Source organism: Ostrinia nubilalis, chromosome 10 (assembly GCF_963855985.1).
Source record: "Ostrinia nubilalis chromosome 10, ilOstNubi1.1, whole genome shotgun sequence".
In the NCBI taxonomy this organism is placed as follows: Eukaryota; Metazoa; Arthropoda; class Insecta; order Lepidoptera; family Crambidae; genus Ostrinia; species Ostrinia nubilalis.
The window spans coordinates 10826211-10842152 of NC_087097.1; the positions used below are offsets into that span (position 1 = coordinate 10826211).

A 15942-nucleotide genomic window follows, 5' to 3' on the forward strand; every position below is an offset into this window, starting at 1 on the left:
AGCCAAATCGGTCAAGCCGTTTTCATGTTATGTCGTGACAACGGAAAACGGGTTTCATTTTTATATATATAGATAACAGTTATAGGGATGTATGCAATGAGTCTTTGAGTTCCTTACATTTTGAGTCAGACAAATAGTTTAGCTCTTATTCTTTTGTTCTTTTTAATGGCATCCAAATCCCTCGGCGGTTACTTATCTGTTCCCACAGGGGGCGTCTATGAGTCATAGTTGGTTAGTAATAAATGCACAATTTAATTAATGTAACATTTTATTTATTATTTTAATTTCATTATCTTCGTCGTTATCACTAGGCTCTGATGGATGTTTGATACATTCAACTTGTATAGTATTTCTTTGTGCTTTTACTTGATAAGTTGCTGGAACCTTGACTGGGGAACATTCTTCGACTCCGATCAATAAATTATACTTGCAGTACGCAACATTGCAGTTGGTGTGTTGGCATTTTGTGTAATAATAACACACGCCGTCGACACATGACGAGCTTATATTTAGGTTACTAATTAAATTGTTTGTAAGTTTTGTCGTAATTTGTTCTAATATAGATTTTATAAAATTGGGCATGTTGTTATTTATTCGTTGAAGAACGGAACTGTAGCTTACTGAATGGTCTGTTGCAGTAACATCTGAAAAGAAATTATCAACGTTTAATTTATGTACAGCGTACCTATATTGTAATAGGTAATGTAATCAAAATAGGCAATCGTTAAAATTTATCATTTTACTACCTACTTCACTACAAGATAAGACAGATTAAGTATGTACAAGTAAGAACTATTATATCCAAAAATAAAAATATGTAAGTCAAGCATCCAGTTTACTGTAAAGAGCACTTATTCATTGAGTATTAATTAGTTACCTAGTATCACATGATCGTGTGAGTGGGGTTAGCTGTCGTTAGTAAGGGTCATAAAGAAAATTTTCAGATTAGATTTTAGCATAAGCAACCGACGAATCATCTCAAAAAATATTTTTTTCTCATTAGACCCGAATCACAAAATATTAGTTTTTTTTATAAAATATTTTTCGTTTGAATAATAAACACAGAACAGTGTTGGCAAAAAGTTAATCTGATTAATGATTAAAAATTAATGATTAAAATCATAATCAAATTTTTTTGATTATGATTAATTAATCATTAATCAAAAATTTTGATTAAGATTAATTAATCATAATCATTAATCGTTAATTTGATTATTTGATTAACTATCTACTATTTTCATAAGAAAAGGGTTGGGGGTGTATGAAAAGGTACCCGCGACTTATAAAATGTCTAGCAAAGGGGGGATCTGGAGTTGTACTGTAGTTTTCCCAAAAAACTGCGTCAATTTTCACTACTCAAAACACTTATCGCACTAGTTTTGTTTCTCACAATTCCTTCTATTCTTCCGGTATCCTCCAGCAAAATTGGGTCAGGAAAGAAGTTAAGCGGGCTGGCTGACGATAGGGGAGAAGCCCCCCACCCCCCCCCTCCCAAGGTAGGGGCAAGCGTGGGCAATTCAACAGAAAGGTGGGGTTGCTAAACTAGGAGGTTTTGCGTGTTGGGGAGGTGCAGGAGAGTTCGTACCAGAAGTTTCTGGGGGAGGGCCACGCGTGGGCAATTCAATAGAAGGGTGGGGTTGCTAAGCTAGGAGGTTTTGCGTGTTGGGGAGGTGCTGGAGAGTTCGTACCAGAAGTTTCGGGGGGAGGGCCACGCGTGGGTAATTCAATAGAAGGGTGGGGTTGCTAAGCTAGGAGGTTTTGCGTGTTGGGGAGGTGCTGGAGAGTTCGTACCAGAAGTTTCGGGGGGAAGGCCACGCGTGGGCAATTCAATAGAAGGGTGGGGTTGCTAAGCTAGGAGGTTTTGCGTGTTGGGGAGGTGCTGGAGAGTTCGTACCAGAAGTTTCGGGGGGAAGGCCACGCGTGGGCAATTCAATAGAAGGGTGGGGTTGCTAAGCTAGGAGGTTTTGCGTGTTGGGGAGGTGCAGGAGAGTTCGTACCAGAAGTTCGGGAGGAGGGCCACGCGTGGGCAATTCAATAGAAGGGTGGGGTTGCTAAGCTAGGAGGTTTTGCGTGTTGGGGAGGTGCTGGAGAGTTCGTACCAGAAGTTTCGGGGGGAGGGCCACGCGTGGGCAATTCAATAGAAGGGTGGGGTTGCTAAGCTAGGAGGTTTTGCGTGTTGGGGAGGTGCTGGAGAGTTCGTACCAGAAGTTTCGGGGGGAAGGCCACGCGTGGGCAATTCAATAGAAGGGTGGGGTTGCTAAGCTAGGAGGTTTTGCGTGTTGGGGAGGTGCTGGAGAGTTCGTACCAGAAGTTTCGGGGGGAAGGCCACGCGTGGGCAATTCAATAGAAGGGTGGGGTTGCTAAGCTAGGAGGTTTTGCGTGTTGGGGAGGTGCAGGAGACTTCGTACCAGAAGTTTCGGGGGGAGGGCCACGCGTGGGCAATTCAATAGAAGGGTGGGGTTGCTAAACTAGGAGGTTTTGCGTGTTGGGGAGGTGCAGGAGACTTCGTACCAGAAGTTTCGGGGGGAGGGCCACGCGTGGGCAATTCAATAGAAGGGTGGGGTTGCTAAACTAGGAGGTTTTGCATGTTGGGGAGGTGCAGGAGACTTCGTACCAGAAGTTTCAGGGGAGGCTAGGGGTGGGGGGCAGGTGGTGGGAGTGTGGGGTTGCAAGTAAGTGCTGGAACGGTAGGGGAAGTGGACTGATATCCTCCTACGGGAGGTCGGAAGACTGCACCGGAAGTTTCAGCGAGGGAAGGGGGCGGGGGGAAGTCTAGGTTACCTTATATTTATCTAGGTATGACCTGTCATAGAATTGTAGCCTAAAACCAAACATCTAATATTAGAATTCAATGTTTTAACATTGTTTGCGATAGAACATTTAAGAAGTTAATCAAGTTAATCAAATTAATGATTATTGATTAATGATTAACAAATTAATCATGATTATGATTACTTTTTTAATCATGATTATTTTAATCAGGATTAATTTAATCATGATTAAAATTAATCAAATTAATTAATTGATTAAAAAATTAATTGATTAGTGCCAACACCAGTGGGTCTAGACAAAGTGCAAATTATAATCGCAAACCAGTCGCAAAGTGGTCGAAAAGCCCCTTTTTTGTATGGAGTTTTGACGGATTCGATTTTCGATTCGATCAAAAAGTGCGTTTTGTCTAGGGGGGCAGGCCTGTTCATCTCCGCGAGTTCACATCGAAAACAAAACACGCACGATAGCCCACCTACAGGAGGCGATTCGACAAGGCGTCACATACGAGATACGAGCGAGCATTGACACACGCACGCGTACTCTTGTATTATGGAAAAAAATAAAAAAATACTGTGTAAAAAATACTGTGCAGTATTTTACTGCCTAAATAATAATAAAAACACACAATGAACTTTTTTTAAGTTGCCTGAAGACACTGAGAGGTAAATAAGTGGTTATTGTTATTCATGATAATTCATGCAAATTCATGTATTTCTTCCGACATTTTCCGCGATTTGGCACTTCACGTCACACATTAGTTTGCCGAAGTTCGCCGAGCCAGCTATTGTCAATTATTATAGGTGTCAAACAGGATAGGGTCTTTGCGCTGGTTTTCGTCCAACTATCGGAGTTGCCAACTTTGTGATCTTAAAATACCCTTACATAAATGTATCATATTATTTTATGTCGTTCGAGTGCTCATAAAGGCAGTCAACTAAAGTCCATACTGCAATGCACACACAATCCGCACCGTAACGTAAACGCCTTGCCTCGCCGATGACAGTGCGCGAAGGGCAATGACAGCTCGCAAAACACTGACGTATATCAATGTCTCATGGACTTGGCGTAACTTTAAAATAAACGTTTTCGGTACATTACGCACACATTTACACGCATTATAAATACATACACGATTTAAGAAAACAACATGGCCGCAATATAGGCAATCAGCTGACAGGTATTTGTGTGTGTGTGTGCGTGTAGTTGTCAGCTGATTGCCTATAAATATGTTGTTTTCTTAAATCTTGTATGTAGGTACCTACTCGGCACAAGTCAGGTAGTTAGTGACGTCACATGAAAATGTTGCCAGAATAAGTACTGACCAAACATTATCTATTTCTTTTTTTATACGTCACCAGGGGTAAGTTAGAAAGAGATAAACAGCTGTTTGTCATTAATTTGTCGAATTTTTGTATAGATCTATATTTCCTCTCCACTATTACCTCGGCCTAGGCGATATGTTGTTGATCCCTTTCCGAGTTGATTTGCCTGCTATATGACCTGAGCTATGCTTTAAAAAAATGACCCTTAGTCATCTAAGATTTAATTTTGTATGAAGAAGTTTAATAAAATTGTGTTTATGTTACGGTCAAAGTGATAAATGTGAAAATTATGAATAATCGCCGGTTATTATGAATAATTACCGCATGATTTGGTTAATGTGATTAATATGAGGTCATTTATGTGTGTATAAAACTAAATAGGCGGCTTAGGGGTGGCCCAAGGGCCACCCCCGCCGCACCTTAACCTATTTTTCACTTTAAATCAAAACATTATGTTATAGGCATCATGGAAAAGTAATATTATGCAAGAAACATTCCAAACTCATTATGCCAAATTATATTAATATATGATATCAAAACGTTCAAAAGTTTGGCTGTACACGAGCACATACACAAGATGTTGTTCTCTTTTAAGAAATTTGTTAGTACTAAGGTTGAATTATTAAATAATCACTGTTAAATGTGATTAATTTATCACTTTTACCGCGACTGTCGGTAATTATTCATAATAACCGGTTATTATTAATAATTTTCAATTTATCACATTAACCGTAACATTTATAATGCTATCAATTAGACATACGTGCCAAAAACTTTTCCTGCCAGCACGTTTTTTTTCTAGCGCGATGATTTCTGCAATGTACCGGTGACCGGTGTAAGGCCGCGCATTTACGTAATTTTTTGGAACTCACTACTTTTTAAATTACATTTTCATTTAGGTAGAACTGTTGCTTAGGCATTATAGATTGCAACAAAACTAACGCGGGATGGCTACTGCCTTCTGTGAATACAATACTTTGTATTCAAATTTTACGCATGTGTTTATGGCAGCTCAGTGAAATGGACGAAAACCGAAGTTAGATAGAAAACCAGCACAATGACCCTACTTTCAAAAATTAATATTGCGATTTTATAAATCACTTAAACAACTTTATATTAATTTGCGGTACGAAGTACGCCGGGACAGCTCGTAAAACAAATTCATTATTTACATATTACTAATTTATCAACTTTGTTCATTGTTAGTTCATTAGTTGTTCGTGTTTCGTTTGGGTTAGACCAAGAGCCGAATGCAAAAAATAAATGTTACTTAATTATATTAATCCTACAAAAAACGGACGGACGCGCGACGTGTGCAAGTCTAAATAGCCATATACTTGGTTAACTCATTTTAAAAAGTGCACAAAAACGTTCTATGTTCAGACAGACTATATGACGAATCTATAAGGGTTCCGTTTTTGCCATTTGGCTACGGAACCCTAAATACCGTATCAAAATCTGTTGCATAGTTTTAAAGATCTAAGCATACATAGGGACAGACAGACAGGAAAGCGACTTTTTTTTTTATAATTATTACGTAGTGATGATGGGCATATAGACCAAATAAAGACATTTTGATTTAAGGGGGGGACATCGTAAGAGCCATTCACATTTTTATCAGAAAGTTAATAAATTAATATATTTAGGTTTTTGAAATCTAAAACAGCCAGGAAATCAAAGAGGCAAACATGATACCTTTGTGATTTTATAGGAATTTTATTGTAAAACACGGTCATATTAAACTTTTATAAAAAAATCCAGAGGTAAATGTTTTTTTTCGAGAAATTTTTTTTCTAATCGTGTTTTCGAAAATATCATCCCATCACACATACGTTCTGTAATACATAATATTGAAAACAGTGCGAAATATCGTCAATTGCAGTTTTCACATACTAAGGGCCCATAATGAAATTATAGCCTGACCAGGAACATAAAAACCCTCGCCATGTTGCGGAAAACTAATGGTACTAATTTCTTTTAATGGCAACAGTAACTGAAAACTTCAATGACATGTCACCTTGCATGTCAGTCTATTGCTGTCAAAGTGTAAACAAACTTTATTTTAAATGTGCGCAATTGATTTTGTGAATTAAATTGCTAAAATATTTTTATAGTCGTGAAAGAAAAGTGGTTCACAATGTGTTAAAGTATTTATCGAAGAGAAATACTAAGGGTTCGGACAATATTTTCATTGAATAATGTTTCCGACAAAGGTTGTCAAATTGACTGACATGTTTATCGTATAGTACAGTACACTATGAAAATTAGCTGTGGTTTGTTTCGACTACCTATTTTAAAATTTTTGGCACTTTCTAAGTGTTGAATTTTATGGAATTGGGAAAGAAGTACCGAGTTTGAAGCGTTCATGAGCAGACATTGCAGTTGAATATTCAAGTTTTGAATTTGATTATTAATGAATAATAAAATAAATCCTACTAGCTCGATTGATGGTTTCATTTAATTTATTTAAACCAGGTTACCTATAATAATATTTTTTCGTTAATTTATGAAAATATCAAATTAGCCCGTAATCCTGAATCCTGATACATAAAGTTAGCCTATTAATTTAACACAGGTACGACTGTACTCAGGGTTGCACTATCAAATGCAACTGACGCGCCGCGTCTTTCCATTCTATACATAGCCAGAACGCAAGGGTGTGAAACTAATCGAGTATAGTTTGGATATGACTTTTTTTACTAAGCTCCTCCAAACTATACACGACCAGTACGCATACGCTGCGTACTGCTCGCGTATACTTTGTAGTGACTTAGGTCAATTATCTTCCTCCAAAATATACATCGCCAGTACGCATACGGACTAATCATGTATGTATTGTAATAAGTGCGTGATTACAATTTATACGCGAGTAGTTGCATGCTAGTCATTTTGACTTATTGACCTCTCTTTCTATTACATACTAGCTTTCCGCCCGCGGCTTCGCTCGCGTGGAATTTTGTCTGTTACAGAAAAACAATATCGCGCGCGTATTTGCTCACCGTTTAGACCTACCCTGGACTACGACAAACATTTTAAAACCAAAATCAGCTCAATCGGCCCAGCCGTTCTCGAGTTTTAATCAGACTAACGAACATCAATTCATTTTTATTTATATAGATAGATTAATTCATATCTGCGTGTCTACTTTAAACATTGAATCATCTTACGACACGTGTCATTGTTTTGATAAAGGATTTTTTGGTGTTTCTTATTCTGCCATAGAAAAGATATTTGTTTTGGGGCTGATATTTCACCAATTGTAGGTATGGAAATATGTCAAAATGATTTTGTTCTTGAGATAAAAATTAATAAATAAAATAAATAATAAATAAATATCCTTAGACATTTTACACTGCGCTTCTAGTCCCAAACTAAGCAAAGCTTGTACTATAGGTACTAGACAACGGATATAAACATAATTAAATGCTTTTTTTTTGTAAATACATACTTATTATACATAGAAAACACCCAGTCCAATACAAACAAATATGTTCATGCACACAAATGTTTGTACTATGCGGGAATCGAACCCGCTACAACTTCGAACCACTACACCAAACGGCCGACAATACAAACCTAGCATTTAAAGTCTCGCATAATATTGTATTTAATGCGCGTTGAACTTTCTTCTCTCACTCTCTCTCATATTAATTAAATTGTTATTTAATTTGAAATCTACCTAATCAATTTAATTTCAAAAACCACTTACAACAGTTTTAAAAATCTAGATTTATTATAGATTCAGTAAAATAATAATATTTTATGTAATAATATCAAATAAATGTAATTTTAAATATAGTTCCATATTTTACTGAATTTTACTAAATCAATATCAACTAAACACACTCTAGTCAAGTGTAAGTGGTGTAGTAGAAACTAATCGAGTATAGTTTGGAGATGACTTTTTTTACTAAGCTCCTCCAAACTATACACGATCAGTACGCAAAATTCGTGTATAGTTTGGAGTCACAGATTTACAAACAGGCACTCCGAAATATACACGAGCAGTTTCCTATGGGTGCGTTCTGGCCATGTATAGAACGGAAAGACGCTGACGCGCCTCTATGCCAGGGTTTTTATGTTCCTGGTCAGGCTATAGTATAATGTTTGTTTATGTAATAAAATTTGGTTTGAAATACCTACTGAATTGAATTTTTATTTCTTACTAGCTTTTTGGCTTCGCCCACGTGAAATAAATTGTCACAGTTATGTGTGTTATAAAATATTTAGGTGCTAGCTCTTACACTATATAACTGGCGGCCGCATGTAGCTGCGCGTTGCCGCGAAGAGCAGTGAATGCAAGTGTGGTGCGCTAGATGGCGACACAGTAGCTTCTTGTAGCAGTCAGCCCTATGGCATCAAGACAGTACCGATCACTGACGTATGTCAACAAAACGGTGCTCGACTCTTAAGACAAGCTAAATTACACCATATTGTTGATGACATTGAGCATACATTTTTTTGAATACCTTCGCGAAGAAAAACTTCTGTACGTAGTACTTATTATTATTCTGTGCCAACACTGACACAGAACTACTACTTACCTCGTTTTACGAATTTGACGTTGTTTCGTAACTTTCTATAGACGCAATCGTGGTCGCTTCTAATTCACTTGGTTTGCGGTTTAATCCTCCAATACTCATTTTAGGTACTTCTGTCGCAATTATCAAAGGAGAAATTACGGGTTCATTAGAAGCTTTCTCCGTTATCACTGAAGCTGTCTCAGGTTCCTTAGTTGTGTTCTCATCATTTATCGCTGTGGCGACTGCCGGTGACTTAGTACTTTGCTCCATTACTTGCGATGAAAATTCAGTTGATTCATGACTTTGGGGAAGACTAGAAATCGTTGTCGGCTCAAGCGGCGTCATAGGTTTATCGGGATCTACAATAGTAGTATATTCGCGGCATTCCCCATCTTGATATGTATCATACATACTGCACGTGTTGTTCTTGCAACCGTCCTTATTGCATTTCATTGTTGTACAAGTTTGTTCGTTGCACCACACTGTGACGTTATGTTTACCTAGTTCTATGTTATCGTTAGGCCCGTAAGTCGTAGATGCAACAAGTTGATCGGTGATGGGTGTGGGCTCCTGATCACCTGAACTCCACCACGTAAAAGGATATTTAATATATTCCCATAATGTTGAACCTATACTTGATACTATACCGCGACCTTGGGTTAAAACACCTGCAAGCAAAGGCGTTAGTTTTGTTATTATGTCTTTGTCATGAAACCCCAGAATAGCACACTAATTTCTTTTTTTTATACATGTTACGGTTAATGTGATAAATTGAAAATTATTAATAATAACCGGTTATTATGAATAATTACCGACAGTCGCGGTAAAAGTGATAAATTAATCACATTTAACAGTGATTATTTAATAATTCAACCTTTAGTACTAACAAATTTCATAAAAGAGAACAACATCTTGTGTACGTGCTCGTGTACAGCCAAACTTTTGAACGTTTTGATATCATATATTAATATAATTTGGCATAATGAGTTTGGAATGTTTCTTGCATAATATTACTTTTCCATGATGCCTATAACATAATGTTTTGATTTAAAGTGAAAAATAGGTTAAGGTGCGGCGGGGGTGGCCCTTGGGCCACCCCTAAGCCGCCTATTTAGTTTTATACACACATAAATGACCTCATATTAATCACATTTACCAAATCATGCGGTAATTATTCATAATAACCGGCGATTATTCATAATTTTCACATTTATCACTTTGACCGTAACATACATATAATTTAGCTATACTTACTTTCTGTTGGCTTGCTTAACGTTTCGTGCACTACACAAAAAATCACAACCGAAAAAATACACTTTGAAACGAACATGATTGAAATGAAGGCTCTCTTCCAGGGAACAAACATTTGAATAGATCCCGCATCCCTTTATATAGCTTTCTTGAAGAGGTACGCTCCTATCTGTGTCGAGAATTTGAGATAACACTAAACCGGGAATGTTTACTTAATGAGCAACAAACGACCATACAAAATAGCCTTTTAATTTTACCCGGTATCTCGTATCTCTAATGCAAACAAGATAATAAGACAATCACTAAAACTTTGTGCTTTCTAAATGCTTAGAAAGAAACATCGTAAATATTTTACGTGTATTTAATTTAAAAATTTAAATTTAATACATTTGTTAACATATTATTTTTTTTTAAGCATTCTTCTGAAAAGACAGGAAACCTAGTGATGATGTGTAACTAAAAATTTAGTTGAGTATTTTTCGCATGTTGTTGAGTTTGCTTTCTTTTCTTTGATTTTAACTTCACAGAGAATACAATGATCTTTGATATCAGGGCAAGCTAAGAATCTGCATATTGAACTGATTTTATAGCAGTTGGTTAAAATTTTCATCTTTCTTTTAGGTGGCCGCATTTTAGCATACATATCGTTAATAAAATTTCTTATTTCTTGAACAATGTTTCTTATTTCATGTATTGTACGGTTTGATTGCATTAACGTCTGTTCACTACTTAGGCTAATAAGTTCTTTCAGTTTTACCTTCTTTTTATTCATGGCTGCCATTAAACTTTTTATATTTATAAATCGTTTCAAAGCCACAGGTTTTTGTGAAAAATCGCCATTAGGAGCAAACTGTATTATTTTTGGTGACGGATTTTTGATGCTACGCCATGGGTTTAAATATTTCTCTTCGGAATTCTATAAAGAAAATGCACTTAGTTTGCTAAATACAGGGTGGCCCAGAAGAAAGTTCACTTTTGAAAATTTAAGGAAACGAAAACTGTAAAGAAGAACGGTCATCTGTGACCCAGGCCCGACAGAAACGAGGCGTACCTCAGTTTTTTTGTCATGTCTTAATTAGTTAAATTATATATTTTTTATATTCGAAATCTATGTATAACACTAAAATATTACCCTTTGTTTTTGTTCAGGCGTTATACAAAAACTAATACAAAATGCCTATTTGTCACCAAAATTGGTAAATGTATGTACCTAAATATTTATTACAGCTGCTATGGAATGTATCTAGGTGACCTGGAGATACAGCCGGATTATACAGGGTGGAAACGAGAAGTTACAAAATCCAAAAATTCAATGTTACCAGCTTCCATAATCTGTAACCTATTATTGGTACCATTTGAAAGAGCTCGTGAAGCACTTTCAGAATCAGTAACTAGTTTTTCGATATCTTGTATAGTTTAGAAATAATCGAGTGAGATCACTTATCGTTCCATATGTATAACCACCCTGTATAATCCGGCTGTATCTCCAGGTCACCTAGATACATTCCATAGCAGCTGTAATAGACATTTAGGTACATACATTTACCAATTTTGGTGATAAATAGGCATTTTGTATTGATTTTTGTATAACGCCTGAACAAAAACAAAGGGTAATATTTTGGTGTTATACATAGATTTCGAATATAAAAAATATATAATTTAACTAATTAAGACATGACGAAAAAACAGAGGTATGTCTCGTTTCTGTCGGGTCTGGGTTTTTTTTGTATGGGGCGTGACCGTTCTTCTTTTTGTAGAACTTTAATTATCGTAATTTAAAGGAAATTTCATGCAATTTATTTTTATATTTACTTTCTTTTTTAAATTTGATCGTACATGTCATTCCCTTGACGTTTACAACATTCGGTCAACGTGCATAAAAATTTTGGAAAACTTTCGTAAGAGTTACCTTGAAATGGATTCAGGATGGATGAATGCCGCAGAGTTTTTGGATTTTTAGAGTATACTCTGCTCATAATGTAACCCCACAAAAAGAAGTCTGCTGGAATAAGATTAGGGCTTCTTAATGGCAATGAGATTTCACCCCAGCTTAATTGGTTTGTTGCATCGAAAGGATGATTAATTTTTGAGAGCGCTATACTGACAGACATACTGAAAAGCTTTTTGATTTCAAAGTGGCAAGATTCGCAAGGCTATGACAGGAACACTTGGTTTCATCAAGATGGGGCTACGTGTCACACTTCAAATGATAGCATTTAGATGGTAAGAGACATGTTCCCACAAAAAAATAATTTCAGGCAGGGGTGACATCTCCTGGCCACCAGGAAGCCCTGACCTCAATCCAAAAATTTTTTTTTGTGGTATTACCTTAAGAATAAAGTATGCTTTTATAATCTATCAACCATGCAGCAACTGAAGCTGAACATTCGGCAAAAAATGAAAAATAGGTTTCGAGGTAATTCTAACAAACGCATTTCAAGATTTTGATGTATGTTGATCGAATGTTGTAAGCGTCAAGGAAATCTCCTGGACGATGTAATTTAATAAAGGTAAATTTAAAAATAAATTTAATTTAATTTTCTTTGAATTGTAATGAATAAAGTTCTACAAAATTACACAGATTTTTTTTCCTTGAATTTTCAAAAGTGAATTTCTTTCTGGGCCACCCTGTACTTATAAATTATAGTAAGTGATAAATAAATAATTCCTAAAAATATCGTAACTTAAACATCTCAGTTACTTACCTTACTTGATAACCCACGAAAATAAATGAAAAAAGCAATAAACATTGCAGTTGCATTAGTATTTAATTGAACCATTATTCACACTTGAGTCTTATTTAAATCAACGTCTACACGATTTATCATCATTTACGGTAATAAGCCAATCCTGAACGCTGCTAATCAGTATCAATGTTTATAAATATTATGGTGTTGCATGTTGTACACTTATTTTGTAAACATTTTCTAAACTAGTGATAAGCCTAATTTTAAGATTTCTTCATATTGGGGCAATGCCCCATTTTATTCAAGCTTTTAACGACACATTTAGACTTGATGAAAATTTTCTTTGACGCTGCAAAAGTAATACATTTCAAATTGATGCATAGAGTTACTTTACCATGTATTTTCCCTAGCATCTTATCTTGCAACATATCTACAATTTCGAATACGACGTTTGAAGGTAAATCCATTATGGATTCCATTGAAGCTACGCTATCTGAAATGTTAACATTACACAATTAATTAAATATGAAGTGTTCAAATTATTTTTTCTATGGTTGATATAAATCGTACTTTATAAACTTACCAGTTTTGTTAGATCCAGAACAGTGTCCTATATGATTAAATCTGTCCTCTGGTTTACAGACTCTATGAATGCAAGTCTTTTCAGCACATTTCATAGAATGACATATTTTTTGTGAGCAAAACGTAACAATTCCATTGATATATTTTCCAACAAAAGATAAAAAGGTGGGTGCTACCGCATCCATGTCATCCCAGTCAACTTGTCCAAATATAGCTTGTTCTAGAGCTTTCGTCCGATTATTTCGAATCGTCTCCTTAGTGATATTGAGTTTGGTTTTTTTATGCTCCCTTTGTAGTATTATGTCGGTTATATTCGAGGGTTTGACAAAGGAAACTTTGTTCTTCGTAGTGATTGGCCAATATAGTAATTCCTCTTCTGAAAATCCTTTTTCGGGAGCCTTTTTCGCTTTACTATCAAATTTTGTGTCTTTAGGCATTACATTTAGATTTTCATTCGATTCTTTAGTATTATTCTGTGAACTGGTTTGGTTATTATTTTCTACATGTATGTCACGTTTTTTACGAAAAATAGATGGAGTACTTATATTTGGTTTTGTTTTAGGGTCAAGCTCAATACTATTTCCAGTTCTACGAACCTCATCAGTGTCATTTTCATTGTTATGGGATATATTAACCATAAAGTATATACTTTCTTCAAACTGTGTGCTATTTTTCAAATCTGGGTTTGTTGTCGTGGTATTGGCTATCTCTGGTTTTAAAGTCATTGTTGCTGGTGCATTTATTTGAATGGTTTCGTTTAAATTCTCACTTTTTAGACTTTTGATGCTGGCATTATGGTGCACGTTTATGGCTTGGCTTGGCTTCAATGTTTGAGCTGGAGACATTTTAACATTATGGAAAGCTATGAGTTTCTTACGGTGCTTCTTATTGCTATTGCTATTTGGACGTGACTTCTTTCTCTTATGAATTGTAATTTTTCGGAAAGGTGCTGAATCGTGTTTACTTATTTTTGGAAGTCTTCTGTAACCAAACATATCAAGAGGAACTGGAAAGTTAAATGATGTCGTGGGTATTCTTATGTTCGACGTTAGCTCTTTTGAATTATCTTCATACTCTGTAGCACTGTCGCGATTAAATTGTTTTCCGATGTTTAGCATTTTCGGTAACTGTACATCAACCTTAATTTTAACATTTATGGTATTCGGATTTTCACTCATGTCCTCTAATAAATGCTCTTGAATTTTAGGATCAACAGATAAAGAATTTTGGGAAAATACTTTTCTAGTCAATTCTGGACTTTGCGGACCATTTTTAACCGTATTCAGCGAATCAAGTAGTACAAAACATTGTTTACAGTTACATTTGCACGGTATTGTTGAAGATGTACACATGCAAGGTGATTTAGTAAAATCATGTTTAACAGAACTTTTGAATAGAGGTGGCAAAATAATTGTTTTTTTGTCACCAAGTAGTTTATCTGAATTTGGCGATTCACCATCGAGAAGTTTTCTGGAATTCACTGAGTCATCATCAGGTGCCTTGAAATATGATAGTGGTGGATTTATTGGAACAAATAAATCTAATGGATTACTGAACCCTGTAGGTGGATATTTGAACATGCCTGAGTTATAAAATTGGTTGGGGCTGTAATAACTATTATATTTTTCGAACGCCGAAGGTAAATTTGCCTTGACAAAAGTATCATGTCGTAAAGTCGGCACTTTGTTTTTAGTTTTATTTGACTTTTCTAGATAAATTCGTCTTTGTTCATGCGCCTTGTCCAAATACCGTTGGTAATCTGACAGTAAATCTTCAACGTTTTCGTCGCTTTCACTGTCGCTGTTTGTAAATGCATTGAATGGCTACAACAAAGATGAAATGTTCTTATGAGATTTATTATGTATCTTAGTAAACATTAAAGTAACTATATTATTTCTAATATTGTACTTACAGAATTTCTGTTCAGTTCGTTGATTATGTCTATCACGTCGTTGAATATAATTGTGTCATAGAAAGGTGTTATTTCTATACGATTTACCTCGGCGCCTAAAAATAAAAAACAAAATTCTTATAATCAATTACATTCTAAAATATTACCTACCATATTTCTAAGCAGTAACTTACTTTCGGAATCATGGCAATGGATTCGTTTTTGAAGAGAAATTGCAAGTAAAATTAATACTAATCTCATGGCTCAGGTTTCGCAAATGAAGGGTCCTAAAGAACTTGGTAGGTAATCAGAACTTAATTCGTAAACTTCCACTGTTTTATAGTGTTTGTTTTCACAAACACAGCTACGTAACAGCCATTGTGTATGGTGTGTGCTGTAATAATTTCTTGTGTAGATTGGATGTGTATGTACTTTTTTCCTAAAATATTATACAAGTAATATTGTTTCTTATTAATTTGTAGTTTTTTCTTATCGTAATGATTAAAAGACATGTAATATACGTACCAATAGTAGTGGCCAGAGCGTGGAAAGTGTATGCCAAATCCTCAATTAGCCTCTACAGCAGTGGTTCCTAACCTGGGGGTAATTACCCCCGCAGGGGTAAAACGGAAATTCTAGAGGGGTAACACGGGATGGCACGAAAAAGTATTAAAATAGCAATAAACAAAATAATAGTTACGGTATAGGACGCGCCAAACTTATTTAGCAAAAAATTGCGTGGTGGGGGTAAATTTGGCCGTCGTAAAATGTATCGTATGCCTTCGGTTACAGAGTACATTTTACTATGGGCAAATTTACTCCCACCACGAAATTCTTAGATTCTGTAGAGCCGCAGGAGACCGTTGGCCGGCGGTCTCGCGGTGGCGTACCGCGGCCGCGCAATGAACTACTTT

General features: G+C 35.9%; 2 protein-coding genes and 1 long non-coding RNA gene across 3 annotated transcripts in view; 1 reads left to right on the forward strand and 2 right to left on the reverse strand.

The window, feature by feature from the left end:
* Positions 1 to 15942, forward strand: part of LOC135075225 (breakpoint cluster region protein) — a 31848-nt gene that overhangs the window by 2539 nt on the left and 13367 nt on the right. The gene's annotated exons all lie outside the window — the stretch shown is intronic.
* LOC135075226 (uncharacterized) lies at positions 85 to 10184 on the reverse strand. Its single transcript, XR_010257982.1, has 3 exons — positions 9872 to 10184; positions 8639 to 9285; positions 85 to 644 (listed from the first exon to the last, which is right to left on the reverse strand). It is a non-coding gene; the product is annotated as an uncharacterized LOC135075226 (long non-coding RNA).
* On the reverse strand, positions 12614 to 15322 carry LOC135075219 (uncharacterized). Its single transcript, XM_063969589.1, has 4 exons — positions 15223 to 15322; positions 15050 to 15144; positions 13139 to 14960; positions 12614 to 13048 (listed from the first exon to the last, which is right to left on the reverse strand). Exons 1-4 carry the CDS (start codon positions 15287 to 15289, stop codon positions 12819 to 12821), a joined length of 2214 nt encoding a protein of 737 aa, XP_063825659.1. The 5' UTR covers positions 15290 to 15322; the 3' UTR covers positions 12614 to 12818.